Genomic DNA, 26,154 nt, shown 5'->3' with positions numbered 1-26,154 from the left:
TATATTCCAGATTATTTTATTCAAATTACATTGGCACAAAACAAAAGGACTTTTAACAACCTAGTTTCCATCAGATTCACCATTTACCAGAAGGACAGACTGATCTATCCAATACGATGTTGTCTACATTTGGAGCCCTGTCTAGAAACAAAAACATAAAAGCAGGTATAAATAACTCCACATGCTAACTTGTGTAAAACATTTAACCATGGCACAGAATATGTTTGAACAGAAATATACTGTATATGTGTGTATGTGTGTACTATCGAATAAATTATAAATATACACATACACAGTGCCTTGCAAACGTATTCAGACCCTCACACAGTTTTCATTGTGTTGCTTTAAAAGCTTGCAGTCATGACACTTTGAAGTAGGAATGTGTATGTTATATACAAAACCTATTCCACACATTCAGAGCAAAAACAAAAATAAGAAGATAGATCGTTAATATGAAATAAAAATGGAAAAGTCATGATTGCGTAAGTATTCAAACCCTTTGGTGTGGCAAACCTAAAATTAATTCAGGTGCACAACATGACCTTAACAAGCCACACATTTAGTTAAATAGCCTCTATCTGTGTGCAGTAATAGTGGTTCTTGTGATTTCAAAATAAAAACACCTGTCTCTGTGAGGTAACTTTGGTGAATTTCAAGCAAAGATTTAAGGATGAAGACCAAGGAGGTTTCAAAGCATGTCAGGGATAAAATCAAAAAGCAAAGTCTGAATATCCCTGTTAGAACTGTCTACTTAATCATCAAGAATTGGAAGGTGCATTGTACCACCCAGACACTGCCAAAATCACACCGTCCCTCCAAACTGAGCAGCCAGGGAAGGAGGAAACTGGCGAGGGATGCCAATGTGAGGCCAATGACAATTTTAAGAACTACAGAGTTCTATGTCTGATAAGGGAGAAAATGGGCATCAGTCAACAAAATCCAGAACACTAGCCTGTATGGCAGGTTGGCACAAAGGAAACCATTAATAAAAATAATCATCTCAAAGCCTGCAAAGACTTATTCTGAACAAATGACGAGACCAAATTGGAACTTTTTGGTTAAATGCCAAGAGTTACCTTTGGCGCAGACCCAACACAGCACATCTCCCAGTCAACACCATCCCTACAGCAAGCATAGTGGGGGCAGCATCATGCTATGGGGATGCTTCTCCTCAACAGGCACTGGAAAGCTTGTTAGGATTAAAACCCGTTAGGAGTAAAACCTGTTCTGCTAAACACTTACAACTGGGGTGAAAATTCACCTTTCAGCAGGACAATGTTCCAAAGCACATGGCCAAAGCTACACTAGAGTGGCTAAAAAATAAGAAAGTGAATGTCCTTGAGTGACCCAGTCAAAATCCTGACTTGAATCCGTGGAAAGACTTGAAAACTACTATCCTTAAATGATGCCCAAGAAACTTGAGAACTTGAGCAACTCTGCCAAAAAGAATGGGCAAACATACACCAAGCCAGAGTGCAAAGTTGGTAGAGACTTACACAAAAAGACTTGCGGCTACAATTGCTGCCACAGGCAGCTTCCATCAAATATTGAGTTGACGGGTCTGAATACTTATGCAATCAACATATTTTTGTTTTCTCTTTAGTTTTTGATGACATGTACTGTAACTTTTCTTACCCTTAACAGTCTTCTGTTTGAGCATTCAAGTTTTGAATAAAGTATTCAAAACAATTTGTATGCATCATTTAGCAATGTCACAAAATGGGACACCATAGGAAGGGTCTGAATACTTTTTCAATGCACTGTATATGTATATATAAATGCACATATATATACACACACACACATATACCAGTATATATATAAAACAAAATAAAAAGTTTAGAAAATTAATCAAACAAGAACAATACAATAAGAAAAGGTATGCTTGAACTCCATTCCCTATTTAATATATACCATTGTATTATGTATTAAATCCTTCAAAAAACTGTTTCAATATATGTTACATTTATAAAATACCATGTACTTAAAGTTAATCAGTAATATGATTTCTGGTGTCACTCTGATAATACACTTCCTTCAGCCAAAAGTAAAACGTTTTTTTCTTTCTTTTTGTCTGTTTTTTTAATAATGTCTGGAAATCATTCCATCACATATAGAACAACTCTGTTGCATATATACAATTCTAAACCCTATAGGAATGCATTTCAGGCACATTTACATGGAAAAATATAATAGATTATTCTAAGCAGCATTTTTGTTTGGAAAACATACAACATAAATTTCCTTTAAAGATAAAATATCTACAAGTGCTTCTTATTACAAAAATACATCATATTTCTCATCGCAGGGCAGCACAAGAACATTTCAAGGATTATTCAGTCTAAACAAACTTTGAACTGACAGTTAAACCAGATAGGGGTTTAAAGAGATCTTTTTACATTGACTTATAAACACTTTGTAGAGACAAGTAAAAAGCACAAGAGTGATGGGATTATATTAAGAAACCGACAAACAGTTTCTTATTTTACTTTGGAAAAGACAAACTATTTAGCTATATGGAATGATGATGTGTCCTCAGCCTTGTACAGACCAGTCATAGTGCAGGAGATTTGTATAGACTACTTTGTTTGGTTACAGAATTGGTTTAAAAAAAATGAAAAAAAGCGATAGAGGTAAGATAATTAAATATATATTTTTGGGGTTTTAGAGAGGTCCTTTTTATGTTTTTCCCCATTTCAGAAGTGTTTAACAATGGAAAATATTTGCATCTGCTAAACTAGAGGTTCCCATGCTTGCAAAACCTTTTTGATAATCTGATTATCACTGGAAAATGTATGATTAGAAGTCCCACAACAAAATCAGCCACACGCACTGTTAAATGTCATTATTATTCAAAGGGAACAACACGATTATTAAGTTGTATTGTTCAAACTAGAACTTTCTATAATACCCAGGAGTATAAAAAAAAACAAAAAACCTACCACCACAGTGGCAAGATAATACAGTGTAAAGACAATCTGTATTAGTTTACAATCTGACTTGTATTAGTCAAGGTCAAAATGTACATATTTCAATGAATTCTTTAAAACAAAATATCGGCTTTCCATTTTCCATATCTTCTCAGTTGTAAACGGACACTAGGCCCATCCGCATAGCGAGATTTTTGCATTCAAATCCATCCGAGTAAAACACATCAATATATCTCCAAGTACTGCCAAAAAACCTATTACCAGTTCTCGAAACTGGAATAAAAAAAACGCCTCGGTAATCACATTTCAGTCTGGCCAGGGAACAAAAGTGAACAGTTTTCTGAATACTAGCAACTAGCTTTTCCTTGCCAGATAGTGATTCAAGGTTTAGAAATGTATTTCTAATACGTCTCTGTAATTATAGGGTCTTCGCAATGTGATTTTCAATTTCTTTTCTGTTGTTGTTTCTTATTAAATTAATCCTACTTTTCCATATTCTCTGTGTGCCATTTTGAATTATTAAACCTGCACAATGGAAGTGCACACAAAAGACAAGCTCTCAAACGGCTTGATGGTTCAGCGATGTCAGCTTATGTAAATCAGATTGTCCAGTAACTGATAACCTCTTCACCAAAATAGCTGTCAATCTCCCAAGGGAAAAAAATACCCTTTTCTGCCCATGTGCTGATAAGGAGCTCATCACAAAGAGTATAAGCAGAATTGCATTAATAGTAATAGGAATAAACTGGAGGAAAAAAAACGAATTTATTTTGTGTGTTTGTGTTTACATATACATGCAATTATATATACATAGAGCGACTGATCTAGCCCTGAAGATGGAGAAGGCTCTCTCCGTTCTTGCCATTACAGAACATTTTCTACTGTGATGTTTTAGGCTTTACCCCCATGACAAATTGTCAATGGGTTTTGTATTTTCTAACCTCTTCATGGATGGATGTGAGTGTGTGTGTGATTTACAAGGATAATATCTGAACTATTTAACTTCAGATAATAGGAGACTGTACTGACAAACAGAATAATCTAATCCCTTTCACCCAAAACAGCAACAGATATGCACAATATAATTATTCTTTCAGGATAATGAACAGGTGCTAGTAACTAAAACACGGCATCGTCCAGTGGACCAGGTGCTAGTTAGACGATCGGGTGTAATATGTTAAGCGTCTGTACAAATCTCCAACATGAAAAAGTTATAAAAGCAGCCAATTTCCCAACAACCAGCAAGACAAGACTGGACACATTCCTTGGAGCTTGGGCAGCTTAGCCATAGTCTGTTCTATACCACTACAATAATTCAGAAGGTGTTCAAGGAAGAGAAATAATTAATGGGAAAGGCAGAGAGCGGTTTTCAGACCTGTTGGTTGGCTGGGCAGCTATTGGTGTGCTAGTTTCAGATGACAAGTGTAGTATCCTTCAGTACAACCTGAACGCATCATAGTATGCTCATTTTATCAGAAGTTTGTCGTAACTGACAATGGTCGTCTTAAAGTGGGGAATGCACTTTGTTTATGAGATTTGATGATGGACTGTGGGAGGGTAATGACTGTCAAAGATTCCCAGTCAAGACCACCAACTACCATATACAGAATAACAGTTGGAGAGTCCTCCACAGTGGTCGATTGTCAAGGCCTAGATTTGTTTTGTGACCAGGGGAGGGTGAAAGGATTTGATTTTGAGAGGACTACTTTAATTTAGAGTATGGTTTCATTAGAACTTGTGGCAAAACTATAGTTTTCTTTGAAATTCAGTCAAGTGGAGACTTAAGAAAGGATTAAACAAAAACAAAAAACTGAAAATGTTTTCTTTGGCATCAGAGAGTCTGGCTCCTATGGGACTATTTCTTCCATTGGGTTCGACCCACTCTCTGTGTACAGGAGTACATTGTGACAGAAAATGTACACTTCAATAATGTGCCATCAATCGTCCTCTACCTCCAATGTGGTCCAGTCACACAATCCATTTCAAGGTCTAAATTTCCATAGCATTAGACACCCATACCTGTTTCATATACATTTTTTTAACTTCAGTAGATCAGGTCCAAATAAATAATATAAACAAGAACAGAGTATGCAGTATCCCCTATGGATTTAATAGGATACATGTGTTATTCCATTTTGTATTCACCAAAATGTGGCTTCTTGAAATACTGCTAATATAATACATTTTGTGTAACACTGTGACTAAAACCAAAAATCTCCCAAATCGTGAGAATCAAAATCTAGGTTCATAACCCTTAATGCTCTCCATACTTCACCATAATAAATTATGCAATGCATTTTATACACTGCTGGAGTCACAGGGCTCATCTTGCCACAACGTCATTTACCTGTTCAGGGGTTAAAATGCCAGTTGGGGGCCGGTCTCTTCGGGTTTACAGTTCGTGGTGAGTTTGTTGCTACTCAGGCGCTCTTAGAGGGGGCAAGACATTGGTTGAAATCGAGTGGAGTCTGACTGCTAGCTTGTGAATAATACACAATGGAGCTGTAACAAAGGCACATACACATTTAGTAAGTTTTGAACAGGTACGACTTCTCGAAACAGGTATGATATCAAATGTTATGAAGATTTACATCCCGAGCATCCATTTCAAGCCTCTCATCCTATTGAAATTCAAAAGTCTAAATAAAACTTAGAGGTGACTTTTGAAAACATTTATACTCTCGTTTTAAAATTAAACGCACCAGTGATTGACTCCGGAATGAAACAATCGAAAACCAATCTTAAGATACTGGTGTTGTTTTTTTACACTACCTTCACTATCCTATAGTAAGGCTTAAATAAAGTATGTCGGGCCTCTCGAGAAGTCTGAGGGTGAACTCTTAGGAAATAATTTTAATGCATTTAAGCATGATCAGCGTTTGATATTCATGTCAATAAATATAAAGCACCTTCTAAATTATTAACTTCATAAACAAGTGCAAGGTCACCGCACTGAACACGCTAAAGGATGTCGCGTGACCCAAAGCACAAAAGCAAGAACTCTGCTAAGCGGGAACGTGACACTGTAGACTCTTACCTATTTGAAAAGCATGATAAATCCTAGGTCGCTGGCTGCAGCAATAAATACAGATGATTACATTTATCCCTCAATGCTGAAAAATGTCACAGAGTATTGTGCTCTCTGATGGATGCAAAAATCACATTAAAGGGAAAAAGAAAAGTGAGGCAAACACAGGGGATTCTGACGGCATGCAGGAGAAAGGAATAGAAGAATCTGTTTGTGTCCCCGGTCCAGGCACATCCATTCATTGTGCAATCTGTCGATGGGTTGAAGTTAGTGCAGGCGTCACCGCGGTAAGCTCGCTCTGGTTTAACCAAAGTCAATCCGTGGTCGATATTCTAGTACCATTGGGTAAGACTGGGAAGAAAACAGAAAAAAAAAGACTCCTATGTTATTTCATCAAAGACATCTACTTTATTTCCAAGTCCTCATGATGGACTCAACATTGAGACTTGAGACGGTTACACACCAGTTTGTGGTCATACATTCTGCGATACAACTTGTATGCAGTCGATCTGCTAATGCAAGCAGGTGAATGAGAAAGCAGCTTTCCAGACTGTGACATACAGAAAGCAGGTAACTATTTTTAGAAAGCACTGCTGTGGCATTATGCTCATTACCATGGAAGAACTAGCTGTCAACCCATATGACCCAGTTTTTGTATTTTTCTTAAGAAGCAAGAAATCATTTGATCACATTAAAGACATTTGTCTTTTTTAAAGCTTGTCACATGTTTTGTAGCGCTTTCCTCTACAGTACAGCAGGTTTTTTCAGGGGGGTGATCTGATTTTTATTAGGAATAGGCCTTTTTTTCCTTTATGTATAAGGTAACAACTCCCTGCCCTGTTGTTTCACCTGTATGTTGTAGAACTACAAAATATATAACAACAATTATTGTATCAATGATATGTAATTATGTAGTGAGTCTAATTTCAGTATATGCTCTCCATTTTGTGATGTGTCAACACATAGGAGGCTTTGGCTAATGTATAATGACACATTAGTTACAGAGAATGGCTGTCAGGGGCTGTACTATTCACTCTTAGTTTAATCACCTTAATTTACCGTCTGAGGGATCAATTGACAGTACAGAGCCATGCGTCATACAGGACAGCACTGTGCAAATGAGCGGTTTATTTATAAGAAAATAAAATGGATGCAGTCTTGAATATTTATAGTCAATGGCAGGAGGTGGTGTTTGTCTTCACCATCTACTGTGTTGGAATGATAGCTCTCAAGGCATGGAGTGATGACTTCACACATTCAACCTGTCAGAGATAATACCAGAGACGGCATCATGCGCTGGCAGCTGTTCCTGACATGCCTAAGCTTTCCTCACCTGCTCCAGACAGGGTTTTTGAGCACTTCTTTAGGGCACCGACACACACGCTCTCTGACCTCCCTGCCACAAGCTGGACTAGATCGTTTTTAACGGCCTATTCACTTTCCTGGACATAGCTGAGTGGCACTCTTATGGGAAAGGCTGCTGAGGTCAAGTTGAAGTGTTGAAGTTAATTTAGTATGAAGTCATTACTTGAAGTACATTTCTAGAAATAGGAAAAACACTTATCTATTACAGGCAAGAGGCAGTACACTTTCCTGAGTGGTTTCTCATTTCATCTCTCAGTGTTCATTATTTTCTGTACACATTTCCTGAAAGCTAATTGTTCTACTGCCAAATTAATTAAAATAAAATGTAATTGAACTGGGTGAGTAATATCCAATATTGTTTTACACAAATAATAGAAATACACATAAAACAACATTTCTGAAACAATACGTCGCTGAAACAGTTTCATTAGATAGGAGGACTTCATTTAATGCTTTAGTTTCTTATTGATATTCTACAAATACTGCAAAACACATGGCTGTTTTCACTGACAAGACTATCACCTGCTTCTTTTATAACTCAGAAATATTTAAAAGCACAAACGCTCTATTATTTTCTCAGGACTGAATAATAATATTCTGCTTCGTTCCACTGGCACCTTCTTGATGTTTAGCATTATATTTCTGTTTCTTTCGGTTTCAGAGTCCTACTTTACAGAGTCACCTGATATTTTGCCAGAACAGCAATGTCTAGAAAATCTTGATTTTTATTTTGTATTGTTTGTTCTTAAATATATGGTTTTAGCAATGTAATTTTCTAGCTTCACATATACATTATACTAGATATTTAAAGATAATTAATCAGGACAAAAACTCTCAAATATATACATTTTCATTTCAATTGTTTTTTGAAAGAAAAATAATGATTTAAGGCGTTCATCATTTAGATTAGGCAAGGAGATTATTCTTATAATTTCCAGAACACACTGGTTTTGTTTAGCTTTTTTATTCAAATACAACAATTCCCTTTCTTGTGTCTTATAAATGCCTAGGGTGGAAATTGATTTTTCTTTCTTTATCAGCTTGGAAAACTCACTATGCCTTTTAGGTTTTCGGTTTATATTTGGAAAGGATAGCTTGGAAAAAAAGACTGTTCATCCATTTTTCATTGCTTTACAAAAATGGCAGACAATTTCACAGCTGGGTGCACCGCAGTGCCAGCCAGTGGAGGTGATCTGACCGGAGGAGAGAATCGGACTGGGGCAAGACTGGCATCAGAAGTAGAGCTCTGTAACTATAAGATATGCAGAGCTGCAAACTCCTGGCATAAATATGAGGAAAGGCAGGTCTTCCTTGTATTGTTAGATCAAGTAGCAGGGAAAGTTGTGACAGAACAATAGGCAAACATCTCAAAGGACATTTGACTGAGTTTTCCAAGGAAAGCATTGCCACTGATGTTGCTGCTGGGTTGAAATGCGTTTCCTTGACTTACCTGAGAAATATGAAATCGAAAGCAATGGGAACTACAAGATAACAGCCAGGGGTGTTTAAGCCGGAAAAAATAATCAGCTTAATGCCACCTAATAGCAGACACCTAAAAGCAGAATCCTGCAGTGCTGTTTGACAGAGACGCTGTGTTACGGAGGGAAGGTGCACAAACAGGGGAGCGGCGAGATTAATCACAACTTACATTTTCACCCCTAAGTCTCCATCTTGTCATGTAGATAAATTCCATCGTATGGTCTTTTCCCATGATCTCACCGTTGCATAGAACATCCAGCTGTGTCCAAAAGAAACATCACTATTGTAAATGACAAGTCCGTAAAAGGTACAGAACAACATATCTGAGCACATGAATCCATAACGCTAGAGGAAAACCACATTCAATCGTCTCTGTACTGTACAACATACCGATTAATGGTTATATAGCAGATTGGGCTTCTGTTGTTTTCAGTTGTCATTATTCTGACACACAAAATGGCAACATTTAAAAGGAATTAAAAAGGAAATGAGTTACAATGGTAATAGTGCACTTTTTTATCAGTTTAACGTTGGACAGGAAGTATGCACACAATGATAGCAAAATAAGCGTAACAGTGTGATTGCCTCTGAGGCTGAGGCTCGGCTTACCTCATATGAACTCGGAAGCTTCAACTTCAAGCTGAGAAACTTCTTTATTGTTCCAACTGTCACTCGTGTTGAGCAACGTATGAATTTCTTCATTAAGCCCTGGAACACAAATTAATACAAGATTATTCAGAGTAACAACAGCTGCCCTCCAGGAAGGAGAATAATTGAATGTGAAGAATTGTCATCCCTGGCTCGTCCTCGGCTATTGTTTGGGTGTCACCATTCCTTCACAAGAGCAGTTTTAAAGAAGACCGTAATGGGAATAAATGTAAATTTGCACAGTAAGCCATATGATTGATTTATCCACTGGTGCCTTCCTCTCATCATCTTCCTGCTTTACCCATTTTATGTGACATCAAGCCACCAAAATGTATGACATTCTTTAAATGAAGGCAACTCTGTGCTTGTCATTGGTTAAGGAATCAACTTAATTTATACATCAATGATTAAGATACCTAAAATATATAAATAATACAAGTTCTACACACATGAGGGGTGCTAGGTACAGGAAAGCAGTTTATTTTTTTTAACAGACTAAGAAATGTGCTCATTCCCAGGCCGACCTTCACTATGTTTTCTCCTGATTGCCCATTGTTCCGCAAACAGTCAAGGCAGATTGCGATCTGGGGGTCACTTCTGTGATAATCCTGGTCTCCATCCTCCTCCTCTTCGTCATCCATTCTCTGTCTCTTGGACTTGGGACTTTCATCTGGCAGAGAGAAACAAGAATATCAGCCAACTGCCATGTCTGGCTGACACGCAGGGGCACTAAACAGCCCCGGCAGCGCAGTCATACTAGGTTTACTACAACAATGCCTTCCCAGGGATCTTTTCGTGACACATGTAACATAGGCCTGCAAGCTGGACAAATAGGGGTCTTTTTAGATTGAAAGTCCAGTGTAAGATCTGACATTTAATCAGAGCTGGCCTTAGAGGGGAGGGCACTGAGTGTATCTTCTGGCTGTGCCATCTGTATGTGGGTATAAAGTGGGATACAGACAGGAGCTACTGTTGCATAAATTGTATATACCGTCCCCTACCCCGGTCTAATTAATTAATTGAAAAAACTAAATCTCAACCTGAATTGCAGATCATGCAATCATAAAAATTAGGCTTCATTCAATGTACTGTTGAACACCCAAAAGGATATGGTTAGCAGCAACCTGGTCTCTTTTTCAGCTTGTTACCTCTACAAGCGTCTATTACCAATAATGTGTAATATACAATACTGGATTGGGCTGTAGTTTCTAATATTGTTCTATGTCACTATCTAAGTCCTGATAATGGTTGAATGGTTGATTACAGCTTGAAAAGAAGGTAGATTGGCAAAAAACAACACAGAAAACAATGGGCCCTGTGAATTACGGGTGGTCTATAAAGCGCTGTGAAATACTCCACAAATTTAAATATAAATGACACATCATTGCTGGCATCTCTTCAGTGGTTCTGACAGTCAATGTTTCTTCCTGTTTTTACAAGTGGAGCAGATAGGTACAGTGCTGTACCAGAGTTTTAAGCAGGTGTGAAAAAATGCTGTAAAGTAAGAATGCTTTCAAAAATAGACATGTTAATAGATTATATTTATCAATTAACAAAATGCAAAAAAATCTAAATCAAATCCATATTTGGTGTGACCACCCTTTGCCTTCAAAACAGCATCAATTCTTCTAGGCACACAGTTTTTAAAGGAACTCGGAAGGTAGGTTGGCCTAAACATCTTGGAGAACTAACCACAGTTCTTCTGTGAATTTAGGCAGCCTCAGTTGTTTCTCTCTTTTAATGTAATCACAGACAGACTCGATGATGTTGAGATCAGGGCTCTGTGGGGCCATACCATCACTTCCAGGACTCCTTGTTCTTCTTCACAATGAAGATAGTTCTTAATGACTGTCGCTGTATGTTTGGGGACGTTGTCATGCTGCAGAATAAATTTGCAAGGAACCTCTACCATGCTTCACTGTTGCCTGCAGACACTCATTCGTGTACCGCTCTCCATCCCTGCAGCGAACAAACAGCCTACTGCTACAGCCAAATTTTTCACATTTGACTCATCAGTCCAGAGCACCTGCTGCCCAGTTCCTGTAATTGTTTAATCTTACACCTGACTATATGCCTACAAAATCCCTGACTTTGTGCAAGTGTACCTAGAAGAATTGATGCTGTTTTGAAGGCAAAGGGTGGCCACACCAAATATGGATTTGATGTAGATTTTAATTCTATTCATTCACTTTTCATTTAGTTAATTGATGAATACATTAACATGTCTATTTTTGAAAGCATTCCTACTTTGCAGCATTTTTTCGCACCTACCTAAAACTTTTGCACAGTACTGTAATACAGAGTTAATTTAGGAACAAACATGTATTATACATCAGAGACTTGTTATTGGAGTGTTAGGATTGAATGAATACATACAAACATAAGTAAATAATAAATAAACAAACAAACACATTAATAATGAACTGCAGAAGACATTTCCTTGAGATTATTATAAACAGGAGGAACTATGGGACAGCTAGCTGACTGACTGAATGAAGAGTGGTATAATTTGCAATTCCTTTTAATTCTGTAACAGACCTATATGGTATACATCTTTGATTTACAAACAATGCCTTGTATATTGCATCACCTGAAACAAGGTAATATTATCTTTTTTCTGCAGTGTGGTTACTCCCCTCCCCCCTTGGTAAATGACTTTAGCACAGGCATTTGCTAGAGGCTGGCAGACTGCATGCAGTTTAAATATCTATTATACAGTTGAAAAGTGCTGAAGGATGTCACAGGGGTTTATATATTGTCTTCCAAACAACACTTTCATTGTTGATATGATTTTAAAGGATCCTCTAGATTTACTACATTCTGAGGTTAAATGTGCAAACTAAAATAATCAAATATATGTCATAGATTAAGAGATTTTATGTTATTCCTGTAATAGGTTATAATAGGACTGTTAAATCACATTCCCAGGCAAAATGAAGACAATCAAGAGATGTACCAATTATTTTCTTACTGCAAGTCCACAAAAGCCTCTCTCAACACATAGCAATTCACTACTGTTCTCAAATGTCTTCTACAAATCCTCCGAGATTCTTTTGGGAAGCAGCTAAATGAGAACTTTGCCTTACCTACACAATCTTAGAGACCATTAGAATCCAACAATATATTGCATCTGTTGTGTTATTGTTAGCATTTGAATTTCATTTACTGGAGCTTTCTTGCAATTTGCTTTGGATTTTTTCAGATAGGAAAATATTGCCTCATCCATCAGTCAATGAATAAATATTAAAATAGAAAATGAAACCCTGATACTGATTGATGGAGACTATCAAACATCAACAATGACAGACATCAGGGCAGCCTTTATCCCATTTATTTCCTTTATGCATCTTTCTGTTCCCTGAACCAGTAAATATTTAATCTTCTACACTCTCTCTAATTTATATTATTATGACTCATCACCACCTACTGCATCGCCTACAGATCTTTTGAGCTGGAATAAAGAACACTGAATCTGAACTATTTCTGCTGTGCCATTTCTTAACACTGTCTCTTACAATGGTTTCAACCTTTAACCTGAAACAAAGCACATTTGTATCTCCGGATATATTGCTTCACTGGGGAAAGTTTGGATTTCAAGGTACCAGGCCCTGATCAAAACAGCTTTGTTATCAAGCATTATAATATTATAATATAATATGCCAAGCTATAACATTCATGTCCAAGCTTGAATTATGAATTATGACCCCCATTAAAGCTTTTGACCCCTGCTTTCCCACAACAACTACAAGAATACGTAACGAGGTGGCGCTTTGTCTAATTATTTTGATCAGGAGTAGTGGCCCAAGCATAGCTAAGGACCACGCCATGACTCTAAGATAAGTTAGAAATATCTATTGTTCTATTCTCAGAGGTACAGTGGGGTGTGTATTGTGGGGAAGACAGCTGTGATTGTCTCCCTGGTTCGTCCTGCATTGCTGTGTGTTACTGTGTTAGCGCCTGCGTTTGGCACCCTGTCAAGCAAGATCTGCTCTAATTTGACACGGCTTTACAAGACCAGTGTATACCAGAGGTCAGATGACATTTACCTTCACCGTTTTCTTTTGACTTGTTCTTCCTCCAGAATTCGATCTCTTGCTGTTGTTCCTCTAGTCGATAAACAAAAACAACAATGACCAAATGATAATGACAATTAATTAAAAATAGCATGGCATCATCTACGCAAATTGTGACTCATATTATTGGGGTTCAGATGAAGATCTTTCAGCCAATGCTGTATCACCATATTAAAAATATGAATGAATACAAAAATAAATACAATCCTAATAATTAATTATGGTTTATTTGGCCACCTGAGCCAATATTTAACAATTTAACCCTTCTAGATATACAAAATGATTTTCTCTTTTTTCAGAGCTGAAAGCTGTATGTATTTCTGTAAAATCAGTAAGAATTATATTGTTGTCAGTAACCACTGCTCTTCGTTTAATTTGACTGAACATTTCAGCAACACATTTTTTCACTCCTTCTCATGTCTCACAGTGTGTTAACAGCTAACGTTTTTTGGAAGAATTATCAGAGCAGTTTTCAAATAACATAAGCTTGCTTCGTTTGTACTGACACTGAGTCCGTAATGTAGGTCACTTGTCACTCTCCTTGGGAAGCAACTAAGTTCTTAATACCAAGGGAGATAAAAATAAAAATATGTGCATGCAGTTCCTTAAGAGTAAACAAAGAGCTGCCTTACAATATCTATTCTTATTTTTATACTTATTCTTGCACAAGGACGTCTACTAAGAAATATATTATTCTTCTAATTCATTATTTTGATTAAGTCACATTCTCCATATTACACGCATTATAAAACACATGAGCTCTAATTCACTAAATTCTGTTTCATTCGAGTTTAATCACAAAGACATGTCTGACTTACTTTCCCGGAGTCCAGGCACAAGTTTAAATATGATCTCTTCCAAAGTGTTGTCCAGCCTTTTCAAGAACAAATAAACAAACAAAAAACACAGCGGTGAGGCTTAATATAAAGATGTGAAAAACATAAGATTAATTACAAAGGAAGTGTGCTTGTTAGTGCTCCGTCATTGTGAAACTGACAGGTTCCGGTCTACTGGTAGAGAAAGAAGTCAGTGCAGGATGTCTCAAAACAAACAGGTGTAAGTGTTCTTACAAAAATAACAAAGGAAACCGAGAAATTGGATCTTGTATTTAATCACTGTAGTACATACACAAATTTAATGAATAAAATTAAAAGTAAGAAAATGGTAGAGACTAAGGGTTAAAAGTTTTAAAAGACTGGTAGAAAGCAATAATACATAATTAACCCTCAATGTCCCATCATTTCAGTTCTGTTGACAGAGAGCAGCCATAGCCAAGTCTTACTATTTTCTTATTATTGTTTTTAAAGAGATACATGTTTTCGGTGTTCTGCATTTGTTTTCTAACTTGACTGACATCATTCCAGTATAACTGACTAACAACATGTGTGGCAGTTTTGTTTTCCCATAACCTTAAGATCTCATTCCCATTCTCTTAGTTCTTAGTACTAGTATTGGTGCAAACGTATTTAATTAGATTTCATGAGTATTTACTTTCTCACACTTTTATATTTTTAAAAGAAAGGCATTACACATTATACAGTGAATGCAGGGAAACTCCTATCTCTCATTGATCAGTTTTGCTGACGTGATGCGTTTCTCCAGCCCTACTAAAGCGTCTGCACCTGTGCCACTGCATATCGCTGAGAGAAACTGGGCAGCCTCCCCGGTCCTTGGCTGGGACCTTTACTGAAGTATGCAGTCCAGCTGCTCTCTGCAACTTGCCACAGTAACAGCTCATGTTCACTGTATCGAAATCCACTGCAAATCAGGGGGAAAAAATGCTATACATTGAAATCTGGCCCTGTGAAAATTTCTTCAGAATGCTGAGTTGATTGAATGGTAAGAAAGCCAACACGTTGACCTGGCACTACATTGAGCCTAACTCGGATGCATCCATATATGCTAGTGAGGACCTACCCATATCATACCACATCCGTGAGGCCTAAAGCAATTCTAATACACAAAAAGGGAGTAATAATAGGTTGATATGACTCCTGCATGTGCTCAAATAATACGTTTATAATCTATCAATGAAAACTCCCACACAAACGAAATATTTCTCACGCAAAGGAGTTTTTCGATCTATGCGTCCACTTGCATAAAGATGCCAACCAGTCTATCCATATTTGGGTGAAAGGTGATCTACTTGCAAATATATACAGCTAACTCTTTCAATGGAAATCTGCACAGATAGGCCAGAAAAGCAGTCAAGACATATAAAAACACTACTGAATGCAACAGAATGAGAGTTGTGCTTTAGTTTTAAATAGGACACGTTGCTTCTTCCAGTCCAGACGTTAAACGTACAGAAGAGTGAAACAGTCTACAAAGGCTCAGTCACATTGCCTACTTCCACGTGGGTGATCTCCACAGAAAAGTCCCTGGAAATCACCTTCTCTTTCTTTGAAAATAGTTGATAAATACACATATATACAGCACCCATCCTGGGTGGCATTTAAAACTCCTGATTTATCCAACTGTTTATTAGCAATGTACATATGCCTGAATAATGCTTTCATAAACCAGAATAGCCATTTGTTTTTTTATTATTATCCATTTACAAAACCCTAAAAGAAGGGACTTTTTTTCCAAATGCTATTGTTAGCGAGAGATGTGGTATTAGACTGGATGGAGGGCAATCACTGGGAGGCATATAGTATACAACCTCAGTGCTCACTTTCCCCTTACCACAAGTACTGCATGTGTGGGTTAATATAACCACAACTGTGGGGGAAAAACCTAATAATGAGAAGAATTAAAATACTTAGGTTCACAATAGTTTTATAGATATTGTGGAGATTCAAGTTGACAAAGATTGCATCTAGACAGAACTGCCACCCCCAGCTCTCCTCCTTGTGAAAACGGATGAAACCCGCTTGATTCCACATACTGGCAAAACGAAGCAAACTAGGAAAACAAAAAGAGAATTGACCAATGATAACGAGGAGGCCCAGTGCAGGTGACAAGTATCTGTTATATTGCTGGAATAATGGGCCAGGTACCGCTGCCTATTGAAACAGGTCCTGAGAGAGGGGCTGAGTTTCCAACGCCAACAGCTGCATCACCATGAGAACTCTAACATTTCAATGGAGAAGGATTACCACACACAAAGAGAGGGGATTAGAGACTGTTGTGAGGTGTCAAGGAGAAAATAACAGAGGCAAAGTTAAGAATGACTGTAAATCAAAAATGCCCTGGGCAATGCCTCATGAAATTGCCTTTTTCGTTTTAATTTTTTAACACAGGCAAATTGTTCGTTTCCCTTCTATTCAGGGATGAGAGGAATGGCTGAATACTATCGCAAACAAACAGAATGCAGAGAAGGTAAAAAAAAAAAAAATGTTTATCCTGCCTACCCCATTTGTCCAAAGTAAAGAATTACAAAATGGAAATGCACAAAACACTCTCTCTGATACCTTACCTTAACATTTCTAAAGGGTTTGTTTCGTGAACTTGGATTCCACATTTGGGACAGTCGTTGCTGTCTTCAAAGTGTTGGACAATGCAGCTTTTGCAAACTGGAAACAACAAAATAAAACAATTCAGTTATCACCATGTGCATAGCAGCAGACTCATACTCATTTTGTAGCTTTTTATTTGTTCCTAATTTTACATTGCAAATCAGTGACACAGCTATCTGAATTTTCCCATATATATTCATTTTAATTATATTAAAAATGACTATGGTAGTTTTTATACAAAGACTTTGGATGACTACAAACATGTAATCAATATTTTTAAGATTTCAACCAGAGACACAATTATTCTGCTGCTTAAAAGTACCAAATACAAACATATAATATTTTCAGAATTAATAAAAATGCTAAAGAAAGTGTGCAATTGCTCCTTGGGAAGGTTTTTTAACATTAATATGTAGGCTAAAAAGCAAGCAGAAAAATAGTTAGGTTTAGAACAAACATTAGCACTAGCTCCTACAAATGTGCACAATTACATGCTGATAAGAGTTCAGTCAGACAGGACAACCATTCACATCCCCAGCTGATCAGTAAAGTTGCTCCCTACCCACATGTAAGAGCATTTTCTGTTCTCTTCCATCCACATTCAGCTTCTCTAACTTATGACCTTTTTGTATTAAAGGTAATTTTAATTCTGCTGAGGTGACAGCTGGGACGGCCTCAGATGATTTGTATTTGACATTTGGGAGCTACTCTGTGATGTTCATGCACTGCTAGCAGGTCCATTATGAAATTAGAGGTCTACTCTAGTACGTTAACTTAAGCAAAAGTTCAAGCAGAGTCAGTCAGATGTACTTTATAACACAATCAAAACCTTACCAATCATAATCCCAAGAAATGTATGGCCTTCATATATCAAAAAACGTCATTCCCAGCCTTTCAGTACGCTTTACATAGCTTTCTTAAATCCTTTTTTAATGCAAATAGTTGAGACTGATTAATGCATGTTGTATTTTAATTAATTTGAGTGTTCTCTTTTTTTTTTAATGGAAATGTTTGGATAAGGTCTCAAAATTATCAGCTGTGTAAAAAATTAAGGGAATCCCCCAAAGCCATCACCACGTACATGCAGTGCAGCATATGCAATTGTGCAAATCACACAAGTCCACACCACCACATTCAACCAACTGCATCACTCCCACTAACACATTCAGCAATTTCATTTCCTACCAGATATGAAGGCCCAAAGAAATCTTTTAAACCTTGATCAGAGGAAAATACTGCTTTGAAAAATATTGCTCACATCAAATATTTGTCATGCTTAAGTCCCTGTATCTTTTAATGAATAAGATTCTATTCTATTCTATTCTATTCTATTCTATTCAAAGAAATAAAAAGGCATGTAACTTTATGTGACATGACATCCTAGACTGACACCTGTTTACAATGCATTTCTAACACAATAAAAGGAAAATAAACCCTCCTCAAAAGATGAATCTTCAATTAATCAAGTACAATATATCAAACAACATTATCAAACTTAAAACTACTCTGAAACAAACAAGACTAGACCCTATTGTGCAGTGTCTATTTCAAACCTGCAGCTGTTGAGGTAAATATCGTAATCAATTAGTGGGAGAAGAGGCTGTCAATTTAATCTGCTTTACCACGGTGCAGCTCGCTGTTCTACGGAGTGAGAGGCAGTGTGGGTAGAATGACATCACAACCTCATTCCAGGAAGTGTGCCGTTCCATTTCCCCTAAAGAGTTACAGGCTCCACAGACATCCTCCACAGAGAACGTCACCGGGCCCCCGGGCTTAACATGACGTGGGGGCCGAGCCGTCTATTAACGACCCCGGAGATGATGAACTGTTTTGTCAGGTGATGCAAAAGAAGGTTTAATGAGGTTCAGGGCTGCCTGACCTTACTTGTTTCCTGTCTCCCTGTCTCTGCATTGGCTGAACACTCTGCTTCACAATTTAGCATTTCATTTTGCAAAGACATGATGGTGGAAGGAAGGAGGGGAGGGGTTGGTAGGGATGGTGCACTTCTGTGCCAAAAGCTTCAGACCGTGTACCCTTTAGCTGCTTTAGCTCGCCCCTGGGATGTTTGTAAGAACAGTTCTACTTTCTTATGTAAATTGTTCTGGCTAATTCTCTTGGGAAAAAAAGCACTGCTTACAAATCAATAGCAAAAAAGGGACTTGGGATTCCTTCCAGAAATAGTAATTGGAGGCAGGGCTTTTGCAAAACTGAAAGTGAATCACTAAACGTTTGTTATATACTTGAAATTGTGTTTCTTTATTACCACAGCACAGATGAAAGACTCTGAAATCTATAGTGTCACTTTCACAATAAAATATAAACCTGCCCATTATCAACAGTTCAACAATAAATAATGTGGAAGAGTATTATTGTTTAGGGAAAAAGTAAGATTCAATTAATAAACTACCAAAAATTACAAATTTAATGAGGGACACAGATTAAAGTCAAATGGTCTTCAAGTTGCATTTATGTTTTTATTAGTAGTAGTGGTAGTAGTAGTAGTATTTGAGTAATTAAGTTGCATATTGCACTAATATGAAGTTTAGTGATCAAAATAGGGTTACATTTGGGTACAATCATGTCTCTCAGTTAAATGTAGTGTCACTTTTCCTGTATTTACTAACAATTTGGATGTTTACGTAAAATATCTTGAAAAAATAAAATCCCAAATTAAAATTAAAATCTAAATCTATTGGCATATGTTTTCAATGCTTGTGACATTGTATTGTGTACAAATCAATGGAAATTGATAAGGTAATTAAAACGTACAGATAAAAAAATCGCAATTGGGTTGCAAAATTGTTACACAAATTAAAAAATATATCCATTCCAGCCTATTTAAGAATTATGATGAATAGTGATCATAACTTCATGTGTTCATTCAGACAAAGCCGAGTGTATAATTTTTTAAATAAGTATTAAAAGCAAAGCTGAAAAATACTGGCCTGAATACAGGTCAACTTAATTCTGATACGTCTCTGCCAGGGACAGAAAACAACATCTCTCAGCAAGCCAACATTGCATCAAAAGGGCTAAGACATAAATATATTCAGTTTTCTCTTTCCTAAAGAAGGTCAATATAATTTTCATGACATAAAAAAAAATATGTTTTTCTTTCAAGAAAAAAACAAATTGGATACACAAATGGCATATTAAAAAAAATGATACTTGTTGTCATGGTGATTCAACATACAGTTAAAGATAGTTGTTATATTTGATACACGCACACACGCACACACACAGTTAAAAGTTTTAGAACACCCCCATTTCTCCAGTTTGTGTTGAAATTTACACAGTTTAATGTCTCAATGTACTATGAAATTAAAGCATAAGAACAAAAACAATTGGAGATAAAAAATAAATCATGGAATCGTTTTAACAGAATGTAAACCCTGAAGCTGACAAACCCCTCTGGTACCCTTAAAAGGGCACCAAATACTTTATGTGTGCGTGCGTGTGTGTGTGTGTGTGTGTGTGTGTGCGTGTGGGTTTGAGTTTGGGCACACTTGATTGATGACAAGCATCTGTCACATAGTTATAAAGTTGAATTTGTGAAATGGATTTTGCTCAAATAATAAAATTACTAACAAAATGAGAAATCTAGAAAAGTATCAAAAACACAAAGCTCAAAATGTATATGGTTTGGAGTGTGTGTATAAGTTGTCTTCATCCCTCCAGTACAGGGTAAGGATAGCAGAAGCTGATTTGATTAACAATTGGTGATTCCAAACTTCCAGCGTATAAAACATGGAAAGATTGAAATTCAACCTTGAAAATAAATAAGTTGCACGGGTCGAAGTTTTGGAGGACTGCCGTTTAAAAGTTGCAGTGCTGTCAAACACAGAATGATCTGCTTATTCGAAAAGCATCTGAATTGCAAACATGATTGACTGTGTGCGTGCCATGTTCAACCAATTCAAAATATTCTACTAATTTAACTAAGGTCACAGTCATTGTGAGTTTAAGTGAAAACGAAAGCAAGAATACCACAAACAACTCAGTCAGAAAACTGATCTAAATAAATGTTAGATTAATTAATGATTTGCTTAATTCATTAATTAGTTTTCCCACATGAACTATAACACTTGGAAAAAAAAGGTGGAACTGTTGAGCTTGTCATAAAGGTTCAAAACTCATTTAACTCAAGGCTCAAGTCCAGACACATCACACACAGAAACTCACGGGTAGTACAGAAGTCTTGTGAGACCGCAGTATAGAAACTGATACTGATTGCAGGGGGCAGAAACAAACAAGACTGCAGTCCCAGAAGAATTTGTGTTTAAAATACAGTTTCTTCAGAGATGGGGATGAAAACACAAAACTCACATGTGATACTGTGGTAGGACAGTGGATAAATCTGAATATATTTTGGGCCTTAACTTGCTTGACTGTAGGAATGCATAACCTATGTATGGACTTTGGAGTAAAGGAAGGGTGCAAAGTGATGAATGCTGGGAAGGAGTTTGTTGCACTATATATGCTTGGATCGCATAAGGAAATGTTGCAAGATTGGGGTTGTCTTCCCTACTGAACTTAAGTCCCCATTAACAAGATAGCCGACAAAAATAAATGCAGACCAAATCTGGCACCTTAAAGAAAACCTCTCCTCGGCTTGACGGCCTTCTCACTAAGTGATAAAGTCAGTGTTGTAGGACAACAGTGGGAGTTAGGTGGTCAGCCTGCAATGACTTTCAGTGGGATGACTGGTGCATTTCATTTTGGATACATGGGTGACTGAAGTAGCTCTTGTTCTGACACATGGTTGTTAAAAATTTGGCGGCAAAATGCTTCTTTCATGTTAAACTGCACGGAACTCCAAATCATTTAACTTGGTAATGTTTCCTTATGTAGAACACATAATAAACAGTTTGTGATTATTGCTATTCAAGTGTAATTGACATCGCTGTTCTCTGATCAAGATATGGTTCTTCCTTTGTGCTTTGCTAAGGTGTTTTTAAAATCAAAATTACAAAGCTTCTGTGATTACAAGCACCAGAATAATCACAACTGTATCATATAAGTTAAATTATATAAGTTGTGATGAATCAAATTATATTGTACAATTTTAATTACAACTAGGCAAGAGTCAAGGTTAAGACTACATATTTTCAATTACAATCATACATGACAGCTAAAATCGCAGTTGAACCAGTCTGCTCAGAAACTACAGTTAGTACTTTTCTAATTTACCGCAGTAGGTTCCATACTTACAGGTGTGGAGGCACTCGGTCACTGTGGTGGGCTTGATAAGGTATCCTTTACAAACATAGCAGGTGATGAAGTGGTTAAAATCTCTGACCAGGTGCTTCCTCTGCACAGCCATCTTTAGCTGCAGGAGTAGCAGGGTGGATAGGTGAGGAGGCAGGGTGGAATGGATCTGAGGGGAAGGGAAGTGGGATGGAGGGCAGGGAAGTGGGATGGAGGGCAGGGAGGGGGGTTCACAGGAGAGCCGGTGCTTGACTGCACAGCTGGGATGCTCCTCGCATCCGCCTCATTTCAAGCCAGTCTTCACTCTGGGGGAAACACATTGTTCTCGACATAATCTCAAGGGTGCCTCATTGCGACTTCGGTTTCAGTGCAACATGGGAATCTGCAAGGTAGAAGGCATGTATCACCGGGGCAACCCACACACAAATGCAGAACATCATTTCCTGGGATGTATAAAGGAACCATGTTTTCCCCTTTGGTCTGTCTGTAGTAAATCAAAAGCGTACATAAACAAAAGGTAAATTATTCAACACAAGGAGGAAGAACCCTGTGGGGGGGGGGGGGGGTGTTCACGATTGTGTAAAAGTAATTGTAAATCACCTAACCAAAATCTGTTGCAAAAAACAAACAAGAACTCTTAACAATGCTAAGTGATACCACACAATAGTAAAGACAACTAGTAAAGAGGAGGAAATATATATATATATATATATATTGGGTTAGATAACAACTCTAGAAAATTACCTCGTCACGTTTATAACCTAGTTGGATTAATTTGATGTAATGCAAGAATAACTTCCAGAAATGCATCAGTTGTGATCTCAAACTCTTTATTCACTAATATACTTTATTCACCATAAACTAATAACGTATTGCATGTCATGAACACAGGGCATACTGGGCAGCACAGGTGGATGCCAACCCTACACCCACCCTTAATTGATTGATACAACTTTCCTTTACTTTCCTAGAAGAATGGTCAGCCGTGCTAGCAAACTTCCAGTGTATTTACAGTCATTTTTAAACCCAAGTGTAAACATGTGTTGTCATTTTTAGGTTTGAATAGCCTATATCGCTGTGTAGGAAAAGTCAGCACAGGCGCAGGTGCCCGGTGCAAGAACCCTGATGCCCACAGCACTGCTGTAGTGGGATTTGCATAACGTCATATCTGTCAGCATCATGCAACTGGAAGGCATCTCAATAAACATCTTTGAAATACCAAATATACACATTGGACTTCATGTAGCAGCCCCAATGCAGGACATGTAGCGATCTGTCACATTATAACCCGGCTGCTCGGTAACAGATACTCTGTAACGAACAGACGTCACGCTGCCGAGGATGCACCCGTTCAGGCACAGATTGCTAGAAAAATCCTCAATACGCAGCACAGAAATAGCCAGGCTGCTCTCTCCGCACAGTTGAACAGTGAATGTAGTTATGTGTCCCTCATCACCAGGAAGCCACTTGCGTCACGGCGTACGTCACCTCCCTTAAAACAGGTTTAGCGGACTATAAACGTCTGCACACGGCTCGTTACGGAGACATATTAACCGCGACGTGTTCGATCACAAGTTACAATCGACCTCCGCCACAAAGTAGCACTTTCCGAGGGGCCGGGGGTTGTAGTAGTAGTTTCCTCGGTGGACTAGTTGAGACACCTTAACTACGCGCACCCGAGCACAACAAGGTCGGACTCACATGCCCCACAACTTGATATAACGAGTCTTGACACATGATCCCATCCCATCCCATCCCAGCCGAAAACTTTACCAGCACAGTGCCCAGTGCAAACCACACGCCATCCCCAGCGCCTGGGCTTGTGCCCCTGGTGTGTGGTCAGCCGCATCCCTTACCTTTCTGGGTCTCAAGAGGCCATGGCAGTGGGGAGCAGTTGTACGTATAGTCACTGTTTGATAACCTTGCGGTGGTGGAGGGTGTTGTGTTAGTAAAGTAGTGGAGAATACGGAACTAGCTCCTCAGTGAGAGACTGACAGAGAAAGGGGCGGAGGAGTTTCCAGCGCTTGTTTACGCATTGCTGCCCTATTCACTCCGCAGCAGATACTCTCTGATTGGACACAAACTAGGGCGCAGCCTTCAATTGCCAACTACTCCACTCTGGGTATCAACACTGAGCACAGCCGCCCAGGAGAAGCGGGGCTTGTTTACCAACACCACGGGTTACACTGGGAATGAGTCCGTGTTTAATGTGGGTTTGCTGGAGATGCATGGCACTGTGGGGGTGAATGCATGGATTCTGGCTTGCAATAGCTCAACAACAGCAACAGCAACAGCCGACAAGATGTGCACACGAACACACATCAATGATTAATTTGGATAAATGCAAGAGTGCAGCCCCCTTGAATGGCAGGTCTGATAATGCGTTGCTATGACTTCCTAGTGCCTTCTTAAAGGTGCCGTGCGGTAACTTTTTTTGCACAGAAAACCAGGTATTACAAATCATATATAATTGTAATGCACACACACTCTCATACTTATGGAAAGCGAAAGGATGACCTACAACCTAACAAGAATGATGGTCGATACATTATTACAGCTGAGAGTTCTGGTATTAATATTGCTGCAGAATGATCATTACCACTGTCATCATCGTTTTGTGTTCAGTTTATTTCAAACCATAACTTATTTTATTGGTGTCCAAATATTTGGTAGCAGAATTCATGTATTCTTTAGCACTCTTTCAGGAGTTCTGTAAAAGATGACCACTTTTAGGCTGATTCAACTGTGCCATGCAAACTCATCTGAAGTCATTACATTTAATTATCTGCATACAAGACTGGTTTTCAGATAAGTTCCAGCAGACATAGATATACAAAGCATAATCTAATTAAACTAATATGTGTGTGGAAAAATTGAAAACTTAGTTCCTTAAAAGTAAACTGTAAAAATTGGCATAGTACCGATGATAGTGATAGTTTGTAGGTTGGTCAAAACACTAGTAGTATTTAGGTTAGGAGTAGTATGCACCAGTGATAGTGTTAAGGTAGTATATAGTATATTGGCAAATCCACTATATGCTAAAAACATCACCAGTACATTTTAGAACCCAGATCAGATGCAAATACTGTGTTTATCTCTGTGAATATTCTCACAATATGAGAAACTGAACTTGAATTAGACTGAAATTATCTATTGACTCTGATAATTATACTGATATACTGTATACTGATAATACAGACACAAGGTTACCTCTGGCAGGATTTATGAAGAAAATGAATAATATTATACAGTATCTATACAGTTCTGCTTGATATGTAGTTTGTCTGGAGAAATTTAAGTTTATTACAAAAAAAGTTATTTGTTATTTATATTATACAAAGACCCCATTTCACTCTTTAATATAAATACTATATATATCAAGTGTCCAGCTGTACTTTGGGAAAGATTTCAATGACCCCAGCTTGGGCTATGCATTTGAATTTTCCAAAATACAAAACAGGATTTTCAAGCAAACAACACAGACAGGTACATATTGTAACATACTGTAATAGATTTGTATTCAAGAGAATCATACTAAAGTGGAAACTGATTTAAAAAAATAAAACTTTGGTGTGTTGAAAGCAGCTCATGTTAGAATGTTTCATAGAGTTTGAAATCTAAAGTGTTCCTGTCAAGAAACACTTGCATTTGAACAACATCATCTTCATACCATTTTCCATTATACCTCAATCATTCCAAGAAGAGTTTCAACAGTCAGCATTGATTACATTGGCAAATCAACAGAGTAGTGTATGATTCTGATGATTGTTCACTGATACGGATGACAAATCATTTTAGAAAATGTCTTTCTCCTGATGTCAGCCCTCTTAGAATAAGGGCACCTGCAGGAATTGCTTTTATATCTTTTCTCACACCTGCTGATATCCTCATAGCATAAACTTTATCATAACAGGATCGACAAATAAAGGTGTGAATATCATTACAAAAATGCTCTGAAACCA

The 26,154-nt window shown here is 37.7% G+C and overlaps 1 protein-coding gene across 2 annotated transcripts; it reads right to left on the bottom strand.

Moving 5' to 3' along the window:
- On the bottom strand, window positions 1-24,200 carry LOC136715628 (polycomb group RING finger protein 5-B). Of its 2 annotated transcripts, XR_010805089.1 has the most exons (10): window positions 24,049-24,200; window positions 22,196-22,574; window positions 16,945-17,041; window positions 14,342-14,397; window positions 13,497-13,556; window positions 9,975-10,120; window positions 9,412-9,510; window positions 8,972-9,061; window positions 5,968-6,309; window positions 1-5,432 (listed from the first exon to the last, which is right to left on the bottom strand). XR_010805089.1 is itself a non-coding variant. In XM_066692921.1 (9 exons), exons 2-9 carry the CDS (start codon window positions 22,305-22,307, stop codon window positions 6,262-6,264), a joined length of 708 nt encoding a protein of 235 aa, XP_066549018.1. In that variant the 5' UTR covers window positions 22,308-22,574; window positions 24,049-24,200; the 3' UTR covers window positions 1-6,261. The 2 variants fall into 2 exon arrangements, 1 of the variants encoding a protein (XP_066549018.1); XM_066692921.1 differs by having other exon boundaries at window positions 1-6,309.
- Between the last annotated feature and the right edge of the window lie 1,954 nt (window positions 24,201-26,154).

The sequence above is a fragment of the Amia ocellicauda genome, chromosome 20, assembly GCF_036373705.1.
Source record: "Amia ocellicauda isolate fAmiCal2 chromosome 20, fAmiCal2.hap1, whole genome shotgun sequence".
Classification (NCBI taxonomy): domain Eukaryota; kingdom Metazoa; phylum Chordata; class Actinopteri; order Amiiformes; family Amiidae; genus Amia; species Amia ocellicauda.
Note: the sequence above shows the minus strand (reverse complement) of the source record. Positions and strands in the feature narration are given on the sequence as shown.